At 39.0% G+C, this 22,942-nt stretch overlaps 1 protein-coding gene across 1 annotated transcript in view; it reads right to left on the bottom strand.

Moving 5' to 3' along the window:
- The window catches only part of HDAC9 (histone deacetylase 9), a 666,736-nt gene that overhangs the window by 115,176 nt on the left and 528,618 nt on the right, over positions 1 to 22,942 (bottom strand). The window contains exons 23-26 of the mRNA XM_039523937.1: positions 15,447 to 15,502; positions 15,117 to 15,204; positions 10,956 to 11,075; positions 10,545 to 10,642 (exon numbers count right to left, since the gene is read on the bottom strand). Of these exons, the coding sequence (XP_039379871.1) occupies positions 10,545 to 10,642; positions 10,956 to 11,075; positions 15,117 to 15,204; positions 15,447 to 15,502 (362 nt within the window). The remainder of the gene's footprint in view (positions 1 to 10,544; positions 10,643 to 10,955; positions 11,076 to 15,116; positions 15,205 to 15,446; positions 15,503 to 22,942) is intronic.

The following is a 22,942-nucleotide window of genomic DNA, read 5'->3' as shown; positions in this document are numbered from 1 at the left end:
CTTTGGTTAGTTGAACAGTTGTTTAAACATAGCTAAAATAACTAATTTAAAGCCAGATTCTACCACCTTTACTCTGCAAGTAGTTCCACTGCTTTCACTGACATTAATGAGATTACTTCTGGAGTAAGGTGTTATTCAGTGTGAGTAAAAGTATCAGAACTCAGTCCTTAGAATAGATATGTATAGAATTTACTCTGTAACAATGCCTTCTTATGATACTGCTGATTGATTCAGTCTACGCCCTGATCCTCATGTGTGTAAAATTCTGCAGGTGTGTGGATAAAACAGAGGCGCAAGTTTGCATCATCAAAAATTGAAGATGGTAGCTTGCTGTCTGAGCATTCTTTTATTACTATATGTAAAAAAAAAAACCAATTAAACTTTAAGACCTCATTCTAATATGCTACTTCACGCTGAGGAGCATCTTACTGTAAAAATAATTCTATTCACTTCAATGGGGCTGTTTGTGGATTAAAGCAGTATTACCAATTTCAATAATCATGAGCCATGTGCCCCAAAAAACATGAGACTTAAAACAAAATGGGGTTCTCTTTTTTGTGGTGTGTTTATGAGCCCTTAGGGATCATGTTTTCAAGATTTTCTGCACAACCATGTGGGCTACAAATTTATGTTAAAAAAATAAAATAAAAGCTGAAATTCTCACAATCACAGGATTCCAGGGGCTGGGGCTTTTAATAAAAACAGAATATATCATGGGACTCAGGATAAAAAATCACAAAAATTGGAAACAATGAATCAATTTCTTCTCAGCATAAGACAGCGTTTTAGAATATGGCCCTTAGAGATTTATTCTTCCTTGGAATTACTGGACAGGCATTGTTCGTAGTGACCTGAGGAAGAGTTCTGTGGTGCTCTAAAGCTTTTCTCTTTCACCAAACAGTTGGTCCAATAAAAGATATTACCTCACTCACCTTGCCTTTTTCACGTATAGGTACTGAGTAGAATATCTTTTGTATGAAAAAGGATGGAATTATGGCAGGGTTTCTCAAAAAGGGGTCGCCGCTTGTGTAGGGAAAGCCCCTGGCGGGCTGGGCTGGTGTGTTTACCTTCCCCGTCCGCAGGTCCGGCTGATTGTGGGTCCCACTGGCTGTGGATCGCTGCTCCGGGCCAATGGGAGCTACTGGAAGCGGAGGCATGATCGGTTGGACCTGTGGGCGGGGCAGGTAAACACACCGGCCCAGCTCGCCAGGGCTTTCCCTACACAAGTGGCGACCCCTGTTTGAGAAACCCTGAATTATGGTATGAACAATCCGTGACACCACCACTCAATTCCTCTAGGATTAAAAAATACAACCCCAAGATGTTTGTGCCACTCAAGCATTAGTACACCTATGTGCACATATGAGTACACACACACACACACACACACACACACACCACAGATGTACACACACTAACATACACACTGATACAGGTGCTTGCACGCACTTCTATGCAATCCATATCATGTTTTAATGGAGGCAAATACAAATTCCACTTCTTTTTTCTTCTTGAAGTATTAAAAAAAAATGGTGGTGATCTCATTAGCTAAACTAACTAAAGCAAATATGAAAAAGAACTATGTAACTGAAAGGCTTCTGTTGCTGCTGTTCTTGAAATAACACTTCTGTCTGGTTCTGGATAATGGGCTTTTAATAAAAATATCCACCAAAGGAAAACAATTAAACAATACATAAAGCACTAGGGTGCAATCTAGTGGTTCTGTTACAGTCTGGAGCTCTGGAGCTGTTCCAGAAGTGAACATGTGTGTATATTTATTTATTTATTTATTTATTTACAGGCTATAGTATAGTTATCATCAATTATTATAAAGAAACACAATTTTAAATTAGGGCTGAACAATTACACAATAAGCCAGTCTTGGTGCAGGACTTTACATTCAGACCTGAGGTTTTGCCTGACCTAAATACCACAGATATTTTGACGATCAAGGAGAATCCTCTAATACCACTTTTTCTATTTAATTTCTTTAAGGACATCTCAGGTGATATTTCTTACCTCTTCACCAGAGTATTCAAAACGTTGGCAAATTCATTCACCATACATCCCTATTCTTTCATCTTTTTGGCTTGACAGAATTTGGAAAATACTAATAGTGCTAAAAAAGCTCAGGTACATTCCTGCTCTTTGAAAACCATGGACATACATGGCTTAGGGTTTTAATCAAATAGTTTTTAACCTGAACCCCATAAACTTGACACATGCCATATTTTATTATCCTTTCTCCCCTACCCCCTAGTAGGCCATGTTAATAAAAGAAACTGTGCATCTGCAGGAAAGTAAGCCGACACTAATTAATGTATATAATTAAAGGTTTCATTTCTGTAGTTCCAGTAAGTTACAGGAGCTTCATCGGCAATTTTAAAAAGCTAGTGCAGTTAGGGAGACAAGAAGATTTAGAGTGTTTTGGTGAGAAGTTGGGATTTCCAAATAAAAATACACAAGAAGGAAGAACAAGAGGTCACAGCACTGTTGCCACTTTTAGTTTTATGGTAAACTTGGAAGTACAACAAAATGATGAGAGGCCATTTTTGCACTGTTTCAAATGACTCCCTTCTCCTTTCCTTCCTACCCACCAATGCAAATCTAGTGAAATGGCACTGGTCACTCTGAAGTTCTTCTGATCCAGAGGAAATATCAGAAAACAAAGAAACCAGCACAGCTCCAAAATTTACCACTCACACTTTCAAAAAAGTTACTAGAAAATATCAATTCTCATTCAGGACAACTGAAAAAACCCCATTAGAAGCTAATACATTAAGCTGTTTTGAGGGAGATCATTCCAAACAAACATTTACATAGCAAAACAGCTATGCGTTTTAAAACCTTCTCTTTCGTAGATGCTTTGTCCAGTTACCTTTAAATTTTCCCCAAAGTATTTTCTCTGGCAGAAGAACACACATGAGAAATTTCAGTTGAAACAGTTTTATTTTGATGACTATAAGAGAAGGGGGACAAAATTAGAGATGCAATGGAAAATTAGTTGCTACTTTTAACTTCTGAATCACAGCTGAAGTGCCAGAATACTGTACCTAACAACACACATTGCTTATGTGGCTATTTTCCCTTTGCACAAATTCATCTGCAAAACTACTCCTGCACTGCCTTAGTATGATGATCCAGAAAGTAAGTAAATTACATATTTTTAGCCTGAACAGAGGTGCGAATACTCTGACTGTAGAGTATCAGAGGGGTAGCCGTGTTAGTCTGGTTCTGTAGAAGCAGCAAAGAATCCTGTGGCACCTTATAGACTAACAGACGTTTTGCAGCATGAGCTTTCGTGGGTGAATACCCACTTCTTCGGATGCAAGTGGTGGAAATTTCCAGGGGCAGGTATATATAAGTAAGCAAGAAGCAAGCTAGAGATAACGAGGTTAGATCAATCAGGGAGAATGAGGCCCTGTTCTAGCAGTTGAGGTGTGAAAACCAAGGGAGGAGAAACTGGTTCTGAAATTGGCAAGCCATTCACAGTCTTTGTTTAATCCTGAGCTGATGGTGTCAAATTTGCAGATGAACTGGAGCTCAGCAGTTTCTCTTTGAAATCTCGTCCTAAAGTTTTTTTGCTGCAGGATGGCCACCTTAAGATCTGCTATTGTGTGGCCAGGGAGATCCATTGTCTACAGCCAAGCACTGAGGTACAACCGTATCTGCTCTAACCCCGCAGACAGAGACCAACACCTAGAAAATCTCCACCAAGCATTCTCAAGACTACAGTACCCACACGAGGAAATAAGGAAACAGATCAGCAGAGCCAGATGTGTACCCAGAAGCCTCCTACTGCAAGACAAACCCAAGAAAGAAACCAACAGGACTCCACTGGCCATCACATACAGTCCCCAGCTAAAACCCCTCCAACGCATTATCAGGGATCTACAACCCATCCTGGACAATGATCCCACACTTTCACAGGCCTTGGGTGGCAAGCCAGTCCTCGCCCACAGACAACCTGCCAACCTGAAGCATATTCTCACCAGCAACCACACACCGCACCATAGTAACTCTAGCTCAGGAACCAATCCATGCAATAAACTTCGATGCCAACTCTACCCACATATCTACACCAGCAACACCATCACAGGACCTAACCAGATCAGCCACACCATCACCGGTTCATTCACCTGCACGTCCACCAATGTAATATATGCCATCATATGCCAGCAATGCCCCTCTGCTATGTACATCGGCCAAACTGGACAGTCTCTAAGGAAAAGGATAAATGGACACAAATCAGACATTAGGAATGGCAATATACAAAAACCTGTAGGAGAACACTTCAACCTCCCTGGCCACACAATAGCAGATCTTAAGGTGGCCATCCTGCAGCAAAAAAACTTTAGGACCAGACTTCAAAGAGAAACTGCTGAGCTCCAGTTCATCTGCAAATTTGACACCATCAGCTCAGGATTAAACAAAGACTGTGAATGGCTTGCCAATTACAGAACCAGTTTCTCCTCCCTTGGTTTTCACACCTCAACTGCTAGAACAGGGCCTCATCCTCCCTGATTGATCTAACCTCGTTATCTCTAGCTTGCTTCTTGCTTACTTATATATACCTGCCCCTGGAAATTTCCACCACTTGCATCCGAAGAAGTGGGTATTCACCCACGAAAGCTCATGCTGCAAAACGTCTGTTAGTCTATAAGGTGCCACAGGATTCTTTGCTGCTTCTGACTGTAGAGTTATTTGTGACACCTCTGTACTGTCTTTCTAATTTAGGGTTACATTGTGCAATTTACACACAAACCAGTAAACGCATCGCATCTATTTATACTGTAAACGATTCAAGATTGAGACTATCTCGTACCATGTGCCTGGCACAATGGGGCTCTGATCTCAGCAGTATATACAACACTGATTAAAGGATATATAGTAATAATTTTCAGAAGAGGAATTTTCCTCTACAGAGGGATATCCATAGTGGAATTGATTACATGTAGTCACCATACCAATGTCCTAATAGTTCACTTTATTACTATGCTTCTAAAAATAGCTAGGGAAAACACTATCTGTTGTCTCATATTTTATTTTATTATTTTATCAGAAAAATACTCATTCTCAGCTAGCAATTTAAGCAGCATTGTAGAATGGACATACTACAGTACTTATTAAATAGTACCATAATAATATTGAAAATATTATAAAACCATTATATAAATCAATAGTACACCATCATGTGGCATGTTATGTTCACTTCTGATGTCGAAGATGACATTGCAGGAAGAGAAGGGCTTCAGAGATGGGTGATGGGTTTTAGCTATATGGGTAATTTGAAGAGTCTCTATTATTTCATTACTTGGGTTAAAAAAAAGTCTGGCATCAGGTGCTAAATTTCTTGATAGACCCATTATTTAATTAATTTTAAATATCAAACTAATTAATGGATTTACTTGTAAATTCTCAGAAAATTCAGTCTATTCTCAAAGAATAAGTGCTGCATTTTTAGGGGAAAATGCTATATTTCTCCTATCTAACAAAGAGGTGGGTGCCTGCTTTAAGTGCAAAACTCAGCTCAACCTTAAATCTGAAGCCACAAATGGCATCTCCGTAATACCCAGCTGTGTGCTGGTCAGCCAAAAGGTCTGAAAAAGGTAGTGAAAGTACAAATATATGTACTTCTTACTGACCAATAACTTAGAGTAACATTTCCCAAACATGAAAGCCGAACCTCACTCCACATATAGGAAAATGAAACCAATCACTTCAATCCTTCTAGGTTAGCAGGGTAACATGGAGGAAACTAGCATTGCCACTATTCCTCACTCTGTACTTTTGGAAATCGCTGCCTTAATGAGATTCTCTTCTTCCCATGAGTGAAATATCCGGAGAACTCTAGGGATAACGAAATTATTGATATTATTTAACACACGGGGCACATACTTTTAGGCAGTTTTGGAAAAATGAGGCACCCATGAAGTAAGAAACTACATGTATGAATGGATACAAACATCTAAGTACTATTTTAATAAACAATTAGCCAATTTGCATGTGCAACTAAATAAATGAGAAAGAATGTTAGGCCTCATATTTATCAAAATCTGTCCCTCAATATTATTAACAGTTGCGTTTAGTGGAGCCAAAACTAGCAAGCATAAAATAAAAACTACTTGGCGGAATGAAAACTCTGAATTACTTTCAATATCAACTTTCCTACTTGTGTTCTAGAAAGCTTTTTCCTTCTGTCTTTTAGCATGGAGCTAAATTTTCTACTTATCTCTTTGTGGTCAACAAACCAAGCACTTCAGTATGTGTTAAACTTAACATGAATAACCATACAAGCAACAGTCTTAGCAGAAACACAAAAAGAAACTAAAGGAAAAATATTTTCTTTTACACACTAGAGTATTACATTTTCAAGCTGGCTGCATACATTTAAAACTTTTGTTTGCATTGAAAAAAATATGTGATCTGAACTCTATCTATGCTGAAATGTGTTTTTGTTTTGTTTTGCACATAAATGAGTATCTGTCAGTTTAAAGAAGTGATAAAACAGCATGAAACCAACATGGCAGCCACAAGCCAGCATGGTGGTTTTTCAGAGAGTTCATAGCACTCCCATGGGAGCCACTCATCCAGCACACGTTTAAAGTGACTGCTATGTACTAGGCTTCTAGCTCATCTGCAACTGGGTTCATGGGTTCTTATAAGTGGAAGGTGGTTTGTTTTCATTTCTTCTGCGAATACTAATAGGATTTTCCTAGGCTGCTTTAGAGGAAAGAGATTGAGATTTACTCTAGTTCAGCACAAACAAAACATATTAATTGGATTCATCTGGTGATAGATCAGCATATAAAATGAGATATGCATTTGTGGGTGGGTGTGAGTGTGAGTTCCTAAGAACAGATACCTACATAAAGCATTACACTTATGGCATTGAAAGTATCACTGAAGCCCAAACACCTGATTATAAACAAAAATCTAATAGAGGAAAAAAAGCTGGTGTCTGTTTCTATGGCCATTATTGTTTAAAAGGACCTCTGTTGTGGTCAATCAAGCAATTAGTGGTCAATCAAGCAATAATGGACACCCTACGCCATAGTTGCCAACATTTCAAAAAATGTGCCTAGGGCAATTCTGGGAAGAAGCCAGAGCTCTGAGGGCTCTTTGAATTATCGTTATTGGAAGGGGATTTGCTTCTACCCTGTCACTGCCTTCATTCTGTTGGGTGGCACCATCTTGGTCCTCTGTGTTGCTCATATACCTCTTTTTTTTTTTCATTTGTCAACATCAGACCAGCTGAAAGCTGATGCCCTTTCTAGGTCTTCTTGGTCCTGGCTTTGGCCCTGTCTGTCTGGGTGTGCCAGCTGACTGCTGCTATTCCGACATTGCTTTGGTTTCATCTCTATCAATATCCTGAGTCTGTTGCTACTTCATACAACCTGTCCCATTGTAGCTTGAATAGTTGCCTTTTCCCATTGCTTTTGGACTATATGACAGTTGGACTCAGACCTGCTCACTAGTGTGTAACAGCCTCAGGTCCTTGGCTTTGTTGTAGTGGACTACCCGCTTAACTTGGCATTCTCTTAACTGCTTCTGTTCACCTGTTCTGCACTAGTGGTTGGTATTGTTTTGATTCTTTCCCTGAGCATTTAGCTGCCCTTGCTATTTGGAGGCATTTCTCTAGGGATTTCTCTGTTTCTCTCAACAATCATTTCTGTAAGCTGAGAACTTGTCTTTAATTAGGGAATGTTTAATGTCACCAATGTGGATGTAACCTAAGAATGTATCCCCTCTTCTGCTTTGTGGTTTCAGGTAAAAAAAATCAGTATCTTTCTACATTCTCATCCTGTTTGGGTCACAGCACTCATCAAACACCTTTATCAGCTGTTCCAGTGTTTCAGGCATTATTCCAGGCAAAAATATCTTCGTGAAAACCTGGGACGCTGGGGACAGGCATTTGGGAAGAGTGGTGAATTGCTAATGAGTCTGGTTTACAATGAACCCAAGAAATCTTCTGTGGCCACAGAAGATAGAAATATAAAAGTAAGCATCCTTCAAGTCAAGGGCGGATCCAAGGAGGGAATGACGGAGGCCAGGAAGACCATGCAGAACCTCATTTTCTGAGATATCTGTTGAGGCAATGCAGGTCCAGGATGGGATGAAGGCCCCATTAGCTTTGGGATTAGGAAATAATGGAGTAAAACACCTTCCCTCTCAAGTTTGAGGTATCTCCTCCACGGCTCCCATCCATAGGAGGGTCTGCATCTCCTGGGCAAGGAGTTGCTCAGGAGAAGGGTCCATGAAGAGCGACGGGAATGGAGTGGGGGGGTGCATAAAAATTGCATAGCATAACAAATCGCCACAGTATTTAGCATCCTGTGGTTCAATGTTATGCAGGACTATACTGGGCTGAAGTGGGACAGTTAATCCAAAAATAAAGGGGAGGAAGGATCTGAAGCAGGAACCCTGGGGCACACCTTCTAAAGGCCTGCTTGGGCCCACCAGATTACCTATGTGACCCTGACTGGGAGGTTGAGGTGGACAGAAGGGGTTGATTGCACTTGTAACCTCTCTCTTTTCTCTCATAGGGGTCCTGTCTTGGAGGTGGAGCTGAGAAGTATGGTGGCTGTTGGGGCCTGAAGTCCTTCCTCAGATCAGATGGAGCACACTGGACTCAACAATCTCAGCAGAGTCGATGGTGCCACCATGGGACTGGGGATGGAGGAATGGCCCAATGTGGGTCACACTCCATCACCTTCCCCTTGCTTGCCTTTCTTTGGCACCAGCGGGTTCCCTCTGTTGGTGCGCTGCTTTTTGTGCTTCTTCCTTGGCACCAGGAATGGAGAGCAGTTCTGGGATGTGCACAGTGGTGGAAGAGCACTTTGCACTGAGGCTGATGTGCTCAGTGCTGAATCCGAGGGGCTTAGTTCTAGAGCTGGTCTAAGAGCTGCTTCCATTAGGATAGTCTTAAGTCTGATCACTCTGGCCTTCTTTGTGCAAGGTTTAAAGTCCCAACAAATTTGGCAGCCATCTTACATGTGAGATTCTCCCAGACACTTCAGACAACTGGAGTGTTGGTCACTGAGGCACAAGGTTTGAAGCCCGGGGACAAAGACTTGCCCAGCCCAGAGATGAAGGGAGCCCCTTAGCAATAAGGGGAGGGGATACAACTATCCACACTAAAAGTATTTCCAATATCTACACTAAAACTAAACTATGAAACAGGGAGTCAAATTTTGGGGCCTACCACCTTGATAATGTCCCTTGAAATAACTGGCTGTTTGGATAGACTGTTTTAAATAAGGCAAATGGTGTAAGTAAAATTAAAACCCATTTCACAAAAACAAATTGTGATTTTCTTAGCTATTTCTATGTTTGGGGTTTAGGCTTTGAATTTAGTTGTGTGATGTCTAAATACAAAACCTTCTCGGATACTGTACATACCACTTCACGGACCACCCAAGAGTGTTACAGGAAAAAAAGTTTTATGTGTTTGTGGTATATTTGCTTTACAGTACAGGTTTAGAGTTATATATTTTAGATAAATCATTTCAAATTATAAGTCTTGACAGGGTCAGAGGTACAAGTTAGTGGTCTCACTGCCATTTTTGAACTGCAGCCATTACAAATTGAAGCCTGGTATTTCCCAGCAGTTACAGTTTGCCCAGTCTTGACTGGCTATTGTTCACCAAGCCCTTCCACAGCAAGAAGACAAAATGCATTCTGCTTTACTGTGAAAGGAAATGATATCTGAAATGTAGGGCTGCTGAAGGTGAGTACAGTAGGGCATGTTTTAAATAGGTTCTTCCTCGTCTGGCCCCATGAAAACAGATTATCAAAAGCCAGTGCTTCATGGCTGAAAGAGTGATCCATTTAGAATGAGATATTTCACTGATTTGATGTTTCACAATTACTTATTTTAAAGCAAATAACACCTTATTGTATTGCACAAAAGATACCATTCTTGGCCAAATCCATGAACTTTAGTGGGAGTTTTACCTGAGTAAGGAGTGAAGAATTTGGCCCAGATTATATTTTACTTGGTATTTTCTATACTTCTATACCATTACAATTAGGTTAAAACTAAGTATTTTTCTCATGCTGGGTAACATTGTTTAAATTTAACTTTAATAGTGGTAGATGTGAGGAGGTAGATGTAAAGTTGGTTTACTGTTATCATATAATAATGATGTTTATCAGTGACTGATTAAATCATCAAACATTTTCTTGTATATTTTGAGCTGATGGCCAGAACAAGTAAATAGCTTGTTTATTAAATAACCTATAACGTTTCCAAGAATCATGAATTTTATAAAAAGTCAAGCTTTATATATTTTATAGTATATTTGCTATATAGTGCAGGTATAAAGTTGCATATTCTAGATATAACTTTTCAAATTCCAAGTCTTGACAGAGGTCAGAGGTAAAAGTTAGTGGTCTTGTTGCCATTTTACTTAAACAGTTATTTTAAGCTAGTTCCACCCTGGGTCATTTTTTACGTCTTTCAGGATTACTATAGTTGTTACTTGTGTGAGCTTTCACTCTACTGCCAGTTTTGGCACTTTTAGAAGGAAACAAGTACCAACCTGAATGCTGTTAGGTACTCTACATCTCCCATGGGGGGATCCAAGCCACCTGTCCAAGCAATATTTACATTATATCCTTTGCCAAGGCCTCTTCCAACCTGAAAAGACAGGGGAAAGTGCCAAAGGAGGAGGGGAGCAGGAAAAGGGGAGACGAAAAAAATAAGAAAACATACAAATGTGTGCTTTTGAAACAAACATCAAACACCATGTCAAATCAGCCCAGTCTTGTTTGACAAGGACTGTTCTGGGTTATACACTTGTTCTCCACTGGTCCTCCAGTCCCTATGGACAATTTGGTAATCTGGTGTAATTTAAAGCACCAGCAAAGGACGAGAAAATTAGGGGTAATCATGCAAAGCAATTACCTGAAAGATGCAAATAAAAATGGGTCTCTAAAGAAATAAACCTAACCTCATTTGGGGCTCCACTGCCAGGGAAGAAGTTGCCTTCATCATAGCGATGGAGGGAAACATACAGGATGCTGGGGTCAGCATAAAAAGCCTGCTGTGTACCATTGCCATGGTGAACATCCTAAAGGGGAAATTAAATAGATGACAAATGCAATAATGTCCAATTCAATGAGTAGAGATAAGTTCTCTCTCTCTCTCTCTCTCTTTCTCTGTCTCTTCCCCTCCCTCCTCTTTTCTCTTTCCCACTCCCTCCACCACCCCTATACTTCCTGAACTTTCAGGCAAATTACTCTTTAATGCACTCATTTTTTAAACTGGCTTCTAAAAATCAGGAAACCACAGTGAGCGTGCCCTGGAGACTCCAGATGAGCAGTCATTGAGAAATCCCAGTCCTTTTGTACAATTAGATATTTATACACCGGCTCTTTGTACTCCTTGCCTCAGTGATGGAATCTAGCATCCTGTTTTATGGAGGAATTTTATGACTTATTAACTGCCAACAGTTCATAACCCCTCAGGCTTAATTAACTAGCCTCACTGGCCTCTGAAGAAAGACTAATGTTTAAACTACAAACTAGTATTTTGCAGAAGGATCTATGGTTTACAGAGCATTTTCGCAATTCTTGACAGAACACTAACCATAAGTGTGTTCATTGATTTGCCAAGTTCCACTACTGAGGTCAAAGGCTTTGCGACCAGCTGAGTAAATTGGCTCTCTTGAAACATTCAGTTCAGTTAGCAGTCCCTCAGCAGTTAGATCCACATCAAAAGATGCCAGATGCAGAAGGACTTCATACTTCATTTTTGCAAAATCATGACGGCAACAGTCAAAGACATAGCAGTATGATCTCATTAGCTATTAAATCATCTGGCAGAGAAGAGCCAATAGTATGGTGCCTTCCACAACCAGGGAATGACCATAGCCAATTTGCATATTTCAAACATTATATAACAGCCCAAACACCAGTGCACAGGAAATCTCTTTCTTTAAATAAAATATTTAAAAAATATTTAGAGAATGAGCATGTGATAATGGATAATAGTTTAAACTTTTTAAATTTATTTTTTGTTTCTTCACAATTGTCTCATTGTACAATATATGGTTAGATACATACGGGGTTTTATAAGCAAAAAGGGAAAACCCAGGTGCACTGTGGTGGAGGAAAACTGAAGTGTTTTTTTTTTCTAAACTTCCACATTGAAGCTTATAAGAGGCTGAAAGATTTTAGATGTTGATTCTGCTTCTTTACTCCATCTGAGTAAAAATATAGATTTCAAGAAGCTATTCCACAAGGAGAGTAAACAAAATATTTTGAAAAGCAACCCTAATGCCTTGACTGCATTTTCATTACAAGCGAGTGTCCTTGGGTCTGGGCTGATATATAGTCTTCAAAAATATTTTATTAAAAAACTCTCAACAAAATTGCCATCTGTTCATCATTCATCTATTCACGTTGATCTCTAGGCACCAGATACAAATGAAAGGAACAGAAAAATAAATTCTATAAAGGCCTGTGCTCTCCACTCCTAAGTTGGCTTCTACTGTTGTAGGTTTTGATTTTTTTAATATATTCTTGCTCTTACTCTACAATTTTTAAATTATAGGAATTAAAATAGACACTTGGGACTTTTATATGCTTCTTGATCTTCTATACTGCAAAAATAATTTTCTATTGTAAACTTAAATTTTGCCAATGAAAATAGTCCAGAAATGCCATTGAGTAGACAAAGATACCTGCATGGTGAGGATAGTGTATTCTACTATTGATCAGTTATATTTTTTGTGTATGGGCTCGGTTCTGAGCCTATCCTTCTTGGATGAAATGTATGACTTATTCAGAAACTATGGATCAATCCAAAAATGGAGATTTATTCATCGGAAAGAATGAAAAAAGGAAAGCAGAAAGGGAGGTTTTTTTCTGTGGTGTAGATGTAAAAAAGAAGAGGAAAGTTTCAAAATGAAAAACAGAGAAGTTAAAGTTATATATACAAAACATTTCTGAACATTAAGGAATGCACTGGACTGATTTTTTAAAATTAATTATTAATTAATTATTATTATTATTATTAGCATTTTTATTGCAGTAGCACCACTAGGTCTCAGTCAGATTGGGGCCCCATTCTGCTAGCCACTATAAACATATAGCCCTGAAGGTCAATTAGAAATCTCAGGGTACATCTACACTTGAAATGCTACAGCGGCACAGCTGCAGCACTGCAACTGTATCGCTGTAAGTATAGACACTCACTGCATCGACAGAGGGATTCTCCCATTGCTGTAGTTAATTAATCTCCTCAAGAGGTGGTAGCTAAATTGATGGAAGAATTTTTCCATAGACATAGCACTGTGTATAGTGCGGATTAGCTCAGCAGAGTAGCATTTTTCAAAGATGTTGATTTTTCACACCCCTAACATCTACGATTCTATGTTATCTTTCAGGTGAGACCATTTAGGCCAGTTCTCTTTTGCTCTGAATGGACATTAGAGCTCTCATAGGTAATAAGTTACATTTGGATTGTGGCTTTGCCTCTATGTTCATAGAAGGAGCAACACGTTGTTGCATTGACCCTCGAGGAGATCAGAGACCAGACTGTGACTGTTCCAGGGGTGAAGTCATCTGTGCCAGCTCTCCGTACCAGCTCAGCTCAACATGTTTGTGGAGGAGAGCCAGAGTGGAGCTGAGCGTTACTTGCTATTCAAAATTCAAGCTGTGTTTCTTAGTGGAGACTGGTCAAATAGGCCTCATGTTTATAATTCTCTTCCTGGACTGGATGACTGTATCACATAAGCAGATATCCACTGCAAAAATCCACAGAATCTAAACTTTGCATAGATTTGCTAGGAGTTTATAAACTTAAAATTTACTTCATGCTAGTAAATCCTAATCACCTGAGCAACCCCAGTGAGCAAATGGACACAAAATACAGTGGAAGTGAATTTGTTCACAAATCCTGATGAGTTTCTGCAGAAATATGTTTACACTATTCTTTCTCTCCATAAGTGCATTCCTAAACCGTAGGGTAAAACTTCTGATAAATATTTGAAAACTATTCCAAGAATATCAATATTACTTTTATATTTATTTTAGCCATATATTTCTTCATTTGCTATTTCTCTTGTTCACACTCTCCCCCTCCCCCTCTTTTTCCTCAACTACTAGTATGCACACTTAACTGAACAAAAGTGCTAGATGGTAAGGCCATGACTTCACAATAAGATTTAATTATGAGTGCAGATATGAACAAGATTTAGACTATTAAGCTATGCACTTCAAAAAACCTTTAACATATTTTGTCTTTAAATCTTTTATCACCTGCAAAAATTAATTAAGTGCAGATGTAACAGGTTAGGTTTTGATGCCAGGGTTCATTTCCTGTCTATGCTTTGTCAGACAACCTATTACACCTCCTCATGAACTGTAGGCAAAACAAAAATGGTGCTCATAAATCAACATTCAGCTTTCTTTGGGCTGTGTATTGGGCTGATCCTTTAAGTATGAAGCAAAGCTCCAATTCATTATTCATGAAAATAATATAGACAACATGCCAAATGTCATCTGTATTTAAATAAACCATCAGTTAAACAAATTAGAACTCTATTGTGTAAGAATGCATTCTATTAAAATACTAGATTAATCCAATGAAGTTGACTTTTAATCATTTCGCTCTCCTGCAGGGAATCATCCAAAGCTGGCATATATGATTTGAAAACTTTTCAGAGAGAATGACTTGTTGATTTGTTTTCATAATATCAATGTTACTCAACAAGCAGATGGGGGAAGTGGCCAATTTGGTAACCAAAGCAACAGCATTCTTTAAAGCATATCAGACTATTTAAAGTCTGAATTCTGTAGGGAAAAGTAAACTTGGGTTCTGTTGGGTTATTTTAACAGTGGAAGTATCAATTCATTTAAGGACCATAAATGTTGCCCTGATCTGTGCCTTCTTCTCATTAAATTGCAGTTAACACCATTAAAGTGAAACATAGATGTTTATAGTTTCAGTACTGCCATCCTGGCTTTAATGAGTTCCCAAATGCAAAGGAAATACATGCCTTTATTTCTTGTAAGTATTAAAAGCAGGAAAGCCTGACGTACAGATATAAATTCATTATCTTTTATCTAGATGCACTGAAAGTGTGGTGCTTGCCAAGAATACATACCAGATCTACAATCAATATCTTGCCTATATTTAGCTTGTCTCTCAAGTATTTGGCAGTAATTGCAACCGAATTAAAAAAGCAGAACCCCCTGTGGAATAGAGAAGAACAGAAATAAGAAAGCAAATCAGTCAGGAAAACAGTTATAAATAATGTTCAGGGCATTTAAAAAAATGCTATAAGATCTCTGAAGCCATAAATCTGCTTCTGGGAGTACCTAGAAAGCCTTTTCAGTCATCTGCTAACAATTAGAGTTCTTCAGAGACATACACAGTGCAGGTGATTGCCAGTAACCCTAGCGCTCCAAGATGGGCAATATTCCCTGGTACTTACATGGCTGTTGATTCTTCAGCATGATGGCCTGGGGGCCTTACAACAGCAAAACCATTCTGTAAGAACAAGATAGGTTTTCAATTATCAGATTTTTTTTTAAAAAAGGTAGTTTTTCTGTGTAACACAGCACAGCAGGCAAACAGAATTGGAATCTACCAGAGGCTCTTGAGCACGTTTTGCTGCCCCCATTGCCCTTTCATAGAATTAGCAGAAACAATATATGTGATCACAGCTGCATATATATCATGACTTAAAGAGAAGCAAAGAGACAGGCTCTAATATAGTCTGGATAAAAATAAGATATTTTGGAGCTGGCAAATATACACAATAGCTATTGTTCTGTATGACACAAGCATAACTGATTTATTCATTTAAGTACAGAATCCATAGCTGGTAGAGAGAAAGTATCACTGATCCACCCCGATGAACATTTGATCCAAATTAAATTGCTCCCTGTCGATCCATTTCAGACTATAAAACAGTAGAAAGGAAAAAAGCCTTGCTATTTACATACAGTGGTTTGGAAATGTTGGCTCTACCTTCTGCGTAAACTAAATGATAAATTTACACTCGCACACAAAAAAGGCAATTCCTAAGAGTAGAAAAGGAGGACAATGGAAATCTCATTCTTCTCCAGTCTATAAATTAAGCTTGGAGGCCTGCCAAAGCTTGCAACTTTATTGAATTCCCTCTGTCAATTTCTAACACACATTCTGGAGTTTTATAGAACATTTTCATACACAGCAGCTATCAGAAGTAGTGATGATCAAGGAATTCCTTAACCTACAGATTCACTGCAATGCATCATGTAAAAAAAAATGAAGTTCCCCCCCTACATGAAGCAAAGGAAAGATCTATAAATCCTTGCAAGACAGCTGCTGTTCAAAAATGTAGGCTGGATAGTCATGAAAATAATTTGCTATCGTAAGGGAAAAACTGTTAATCAAAACCTGGGCCAAATTCCACTCCCTGTTATACCAGTGTGAATCAGGAGTAACTCCACTATTTCAGCAGATTTACTCTTGGTTTACACAGATGCGACTGGGAGCAGAATTGGACTTGTGTGTTCAATTATTGCATTATAACCATAGGCAATGGAGATTTAAAAAAAATGACGTTCTAATCAATACATAATTCTGGCAGCCAAACTTCTATTTTACATAGTCAACAAGGAGTGCCTCAAACCCCTCATACAAAATGCAGCAACGGATTTTAAGAAAATACCGTAGACTACATTTTAAGAAAACACTGTAGAGTACTGTTGAATACATATGCCTTTTATTGATAAATTATTCTAATTAGAACTAGAGAGGCTAGTTAGGCTGCAGTGCTGCAGTCCTTATCCAGGAAAACAACTGTGAGAATGGATGGACCTGATTGTCATTTCACTTCCACAAGTGTAAATAATGAGTAACTACAAGTAAATCAAGGGAGTTACACTGGTGTATGTGAGATCCATTTTCTTAGACTGAAGTGCCATTGAACATATAAATAGCAGTTGCCTTACTGAAGGCTAATTTAGCAGCCAAGCAATCCTACAACAGCATCTAATATAACCAGGGGCGGCTCATTTTGCCGCCCCAAGCACGGCAGGCAGGCTGACTTCGGCGGTTTGCCTGTGGAGGGGACACGTGACCAGTGGACCCTCTGCAGGCAAGCGGCTGAAGGCAGCCTGCCTGCCACCCTCGCAGCACCGGCAGAGCGCCCCCTGCGGCTTGCCGCCCCAAGCACGCGCTTGGCGTGCTGGGGCCTGGAGCCGCCCCTGAATATAACCTACTGTTAAACACAATTCAAGAAGCCAATTACAATGTTTTCTAGAGTCTACACTATTGTATTATCAGTCTAAAGGGAACCCAAGGCAGCTGCAAAGGGAGTAGTCCTGCAATATAGTGATCAATTCCACTGATCCTCATTTAGAGACTTTAGGGCACTCGGCAGCATCGCTCATTGTCATGCCCCTCATTTGCATATAAATGTTCATACTTTATCAAAAAGAGACACACACTCCAAATATGTGTGTCAGTTCTTAGCTATATCTCCCTTGGCAATTGAACAGAAATTGCCTGTAGATTGAAGTCACCACCAATGAAAACCAAAAACAGGGCAATTACAAAGCCATTCGAGAGGAATATCCAGGACTGCCTACGCTCAAGGGGTTTGCTGTTTTTCATACAGCCTCAGATCTTGGAATCAGGTGATTTAAAAAAAAAAAAGTTTCTAGCCCTCATAGTTGCTAAGAAAAACTTGAAAATGTGACCTTTAAAGGCTCAAAGGCCAGATGGCAAATTAAAAGTACCCCAAATTTACTATTTTTAAAAAATCTCATCATTTTAAAGCCAATGTAATGGATTGTGGGGATCTGACTCATGATTTTTGAATGCTTAGGGTTGGCAATACTGAATAGCAGTGGCTGTTTAACTTTAAAGTCATTAGTCTGCTGATTGTACTTAATATAGAGTATAGTGAATCAAAAGGAGGATGGGGGCATTTAGCCTATAGCTGTCAAACCGCATTTATACTGCTAGCTAAAATCTTGGTACTCTGCCCACATAGGCTTTTTGTGGCCTCGTTTTTCACAAAATATGTTTCACAGGTGAGTGTACCAAATTTCATTCTCATTCAGACAAATTCTGGGATGTGTTTCTCCCCTCTACCATTTGTGAAAATCTAAATAATATATACATTCAAGTACATATAGGTAGAGAACCAAGACAAAACATAGTCAAGGAGGCACCATTCACCAAATTATGACGTGTATTTTGCTCTTTCAATACTAGAAAACAATTTGGTAATATCAGTGCAAGAATTATAGCTGCCCCTGCTCAGTTCACAGCTCATTATTATCTAACCCCTATCAGCATTCCCAAAAGATCGATATAATTAAGATGATTATCTCGCAGAGTACATCATGGGGGTATCTAAAGGGGAGAAAATGGGACACTTTCCTGTTTTTGACAGCATGACAGATACATTGTACACTCCTCTCGTCTGTTTCTTTACTGTAGCAATCCAGAAAGGCAAGGGGAATTGTCAGAATGATCTGTTTGGAGATCTAGTTTCCTTACCAGTGGCTAATTTCGGACATCTTGGGGTAGTTAACCCTGTCAGTCCCCTATGAGCATCCAAAATATCTGTGTGACCCCTCTGGGGAATACATTATATATCCATACATTACAGTGAAATTCAGTGCATTACAACAGGCATTTGGGGAAATATTTTTCTTAGGAAAAAACCCTATGGTGGTGATCAAGCAGTTAATTTAATCTAATCCATATTGAGCAACACTGAACACTGATTATCAGCTAACACACAGTATTAAAAAACAACATTCAGGCAACTGATAGAACTCCCTTCACACATCCTTTAGCTTCAAGCTTTGCACAAACATACTATATATTAGCACAACTGAATGTTAACTAATTTATTTAGGCAATGTTTAAATGCCAAACTGTAAGCTCTGAACAGCTCTGGCTGAGGGTTAGAAGAAATGCAAAAATACACTGTAGAGATAGACAGTCTAATGAAGAACAATATGTTGAAAATGAAGAGAACACATACATTCAAAACATTTTTTTACATACACCTATTTATACTAGGATACAGGAACCATTACATGTAAACTGACTGACATAAATGCACATTAAAGGAAAGATTCAGGTCTGTGGCATTATATACTTAGTTCTCTGGTTAAACCTAAAGATAAGGAGTAGAGCTGCAACTAAGATGGTATTAAAGCAGTGTCTCTCAATCTTTCCAGATGACTGTACCCCTCTCAGGAGTCTGATTTATTTTGCGTACCCCAAGTTTCATCTCACTTAAAAACTACTTGCTTACAAAATCAGACACAAAATACAAAAGTATCACAGCACACTATTACTGAAAAATTGCTTACGTTCTCATTTTTACCATGTAATTATAAAATAAATTAATTAGAACATAAATATTGTACTCACATTTCAGTGTATAATATATAGAGCAGTTTAAACACGTCATTGTCTGTATGAAATTTTAGTTTGTACTGACTTTGTTAGTGCTTTTTATGAAGCCTGTTGTAAAACTAGACAGATATCTCAATGAGTTGACATACCCCCTGGAAGACCTCTGCGTACCCTCAGGGGTATGTGTACCGAATCACTGGTATAAAGTCTACACCCGCTCGAACTGGGAATGACAGAGATGTCATATATTCAAACTTCCAATTTACAGAAAAGATGCATTTTAGATCTAAGTGAGCCTGTCTCCTGGCTATTGGAGAGAAAAACAAGGAGAATTCATTATTCCCTTCCCATACTAATGTAAGTATTTTGCTCCCTCTCAATGATGTGGCTGGATGCCTACTTTCCAAAGAGTATCTGGGAGATCAGTCATATATGCTAGCATTCTTTTCCTCGGTGTTTTATTTAATTCCTTGATGCTTTGAAACAGCACAATCAGACATCCATCCTGTTTCTGCTGAAATGGGCAGTCAAGGATAGTTTCCATCACATTATTGGGTTCTCTGCTGTTTATGTACTGGTTGTCTGCACTGATCTTCTATGGTGGATCCACAGCATAATGAGGTAATATAGGCCTAAGAAGCATTTTGCCACAATGTGAATTTGTCCATTCACAGCAATGTGTGAGAACAAGACCATGGTTACTAATGTTCTTCTCAAATATCCTGTACCCATACTCAGTGATTCATGTGTTTATGGACACATTCCTACAAAATGCTGAATGACTTCTAGAGGTGCTGGGCACCATTAACTCTCACTGGCTTCAAAGAGAGTTTAGGATGATTAATAACTTGTAGTCAGGCCCAGAGGGTAAAATTGACTCAGCAGTTGAAACCATTGCCAGCCAACATTGACTAGCTAATTGATAAATATAACTTTTGTATTAAAATGAATGGTATTTAGCATATTATGTCTTGTTACAAAAACTGTATAGCATTTGTAAAATATATCTATTATGGCAAGAAGCAAGGGTTCCTTTGGAAAAAAGATATCTAATCCTCTTTTGCTATCCTCAAGTTCAGTACAAAACTGGTACTGTATGATATTTATAAGCCCACTTGCGCATTGACTGAAAGTACCTTTCAGATCTTTACAAATTAGTTTCACATGACTTCACCCTACAGGACAAATAAGTGATCCCTGGAAAGTGATCCAGTCATTTGCAGTGTCATGCATGCCGCTGCATCCCAATGGGACAACAATAGCCCTATTGTTTTTGCAGACATAGCTTAGCTGTCTAATTTTGAAAATTTAGCCTTCGTTGTCTTTTATTTTGACTGTGTAAACAGGTAAAACAGTGTGAAGCTGGAACCTAATGCTTAACAATAGTAATATTCGAAGTGCCATTCTTGGTCATCCAAACATCCCTTTGACTTTAATGGGAGGGATTTAGTTCTGTTTTAACAAATTTTCTGGATTTTTACATAGTAATTAGGTGCACAAGGCTTCTGGATCAGGCCAATATTGACGTAAGACACTACTACATTTCTCTGTTTAGACTGCACTAGACAAGTTCACCATGCTTTCATAAATAAAATCCTATACAGTAGCACACTTTAAATACCTTTACTTTTAATATAGTTGGCCTATGCGATTTAAAAAAAAATAATTTTGTAGCCAGATTTGCAGCTGTGCAGGAGCTCCATTCAGCTAGCCGATGGGAGGAGGCAAAGGCGGCCTTAAGCCACCTTTGTGCTCCTCCAGTCTCTGACACTGTCAGCTCCCTGGCATAACAGGGCTGCTCTAAGTCCCACCAGCTTGTAATAGTCCCTTTAAAGCTATTATCCTGGATGAGAATCACTGTGTTCCAAACATCCTGCTTCAGCATGACCCCAAGACATGCCATACATCATGGTGGAGGGAACAAGAGTGTAAGAGGTGGGGGAATCTTCATATGTCTGTTTAGAGTAGCTTTAAAGGCTATTTGCCAGAGCAGGAGCTAACATCTGGCCCTTGGGGTCTAAAAATGCTGAGTACAAGAACTCATGATATTAACAGAGCAGTACAAGCAGCATGTAGATTTGCCAAAGAAACAATAACAAACATGCGGGAATGCCATTATTTCTTACAAAAGAAGCCAGCAGAGGCCAGAAACACAAGAAATCGCCATTAAACACGTAACTGTATGATAGAAACAAAGAGCAATGCACAGCTGCTTGTCTGCCTCCATGACGATTCTGTAAAGATGACAGCACTGGAGGAAACTGGAAACGTGGGACTTGTAGTCTAAGAAGGCTGTACCTGTGTTGCTTTGTCTAGCCATGGTGAAAAATCAAACAAACAATAGGAAGAGGAGGACAGTTGCTGTGAAGTTCAAGTGAATAATTCAAGTTGTATTGCTCTATAAAATAATAGCAAGCATTTAGCTATGAACATAGCCATAATTACTAGGAGAAAACATCTAAGAGATGTTTTTGAATGCATTTTTTAAGAGACTAAAAGTAGAGCGCATAAAGGGAATGGTGTTTATTTAAAAAGCCATACTAGGCAATTATAGTTGCCAGCTTTTATTAAAACAATACAAACAATATAACAATAACTACCAGCAAAGCAATTATGATGATAGCAATTTACTCTGTTCTTGTCTTTTTTTTCTTTTTTTTTTAACTCAGTGTGCATAGATGATGCTGCAATAGGCACAGGGAGAGATTTTTCAAAAGTACAAATGACAGCTAAGCACCTAATCCTGAGTGTCAGTGGGAACTGGGCACTTTGCGCCTTTGAAAATCTCTCCTGCCATGGGCATTAATTCATTCATTAGGAAGATGAGAGCTGGTGGCGGTAAGTCCATCTCAAATAAGTGGCTTGTGTTGTTGCACTCCCACAGAGCTGGGCCAGCAGAATCCCAAATGTGAGTGGGGCCACGGCCACAGGAGCAGGCAGAGCCAGGTTTACTAGGGACTTAACTAAATCAGTCTCTCTGCTGAAAAGCCTCTGTTACAGTGGAGCTGTGACTGGATTTTAAAACTGCCATTCCCCAGAGGAACTCCTTGGGCAGAGTAGCAGTGGTATCACCATCTTCCTGCCCCAGTGGGGAATACACCCTCTGGAACAGCGAGCCCAGGAGAAGGTGAAAATTGCATCTGCGGGGTAGAATCTGGCTCATTTTCTTTCATGCTTCACACCTTAACATTTCTTTCATATTTGGGCATTGTTCTTCATTTCCCCTTTGCTATGACATTTGAGGTTGCCTTACAGAACTACTTATCAGTAAGAGAGTATCATACGAATACCTGCTAAAGTAAAGCATGAACCATGGAGAAGTTCCTTAAATAATCAATATATAACATACTCTATAACTGCATATGTAACACATTAGGAAGATTGGTACAGATTAAGTTAATTTGTCATGTTACTAACATGCCTCAGTCATTTTATGTGATATAACAAGCAGAAATAGTATAGTTCTATGTACCCAAATGGTATAACTTGTCATATTACAAAGATGAGAGGAAAAAATAAAAACATTTTCCCCAATATCTATTATAGACACCAACATAC

This window comes from Mauremys reevesii, linkage group 2 (genome assembly GCF_016161935.1).
Source record: "Mauremys reevesii isolate NIE-2019 linkage group 2, ASM1616193v1, whole genome shotgun sequence".
In the NCBI taxonomy this organism is placed as follows: Eukaryota; Metazoa; Chordata; order Testudines; family Geoemydidae; genus Mauremys; species Mauremys reevesii.
This window is presented reverse-complemented; position numbering and strand designations above follow the sequence as displayed.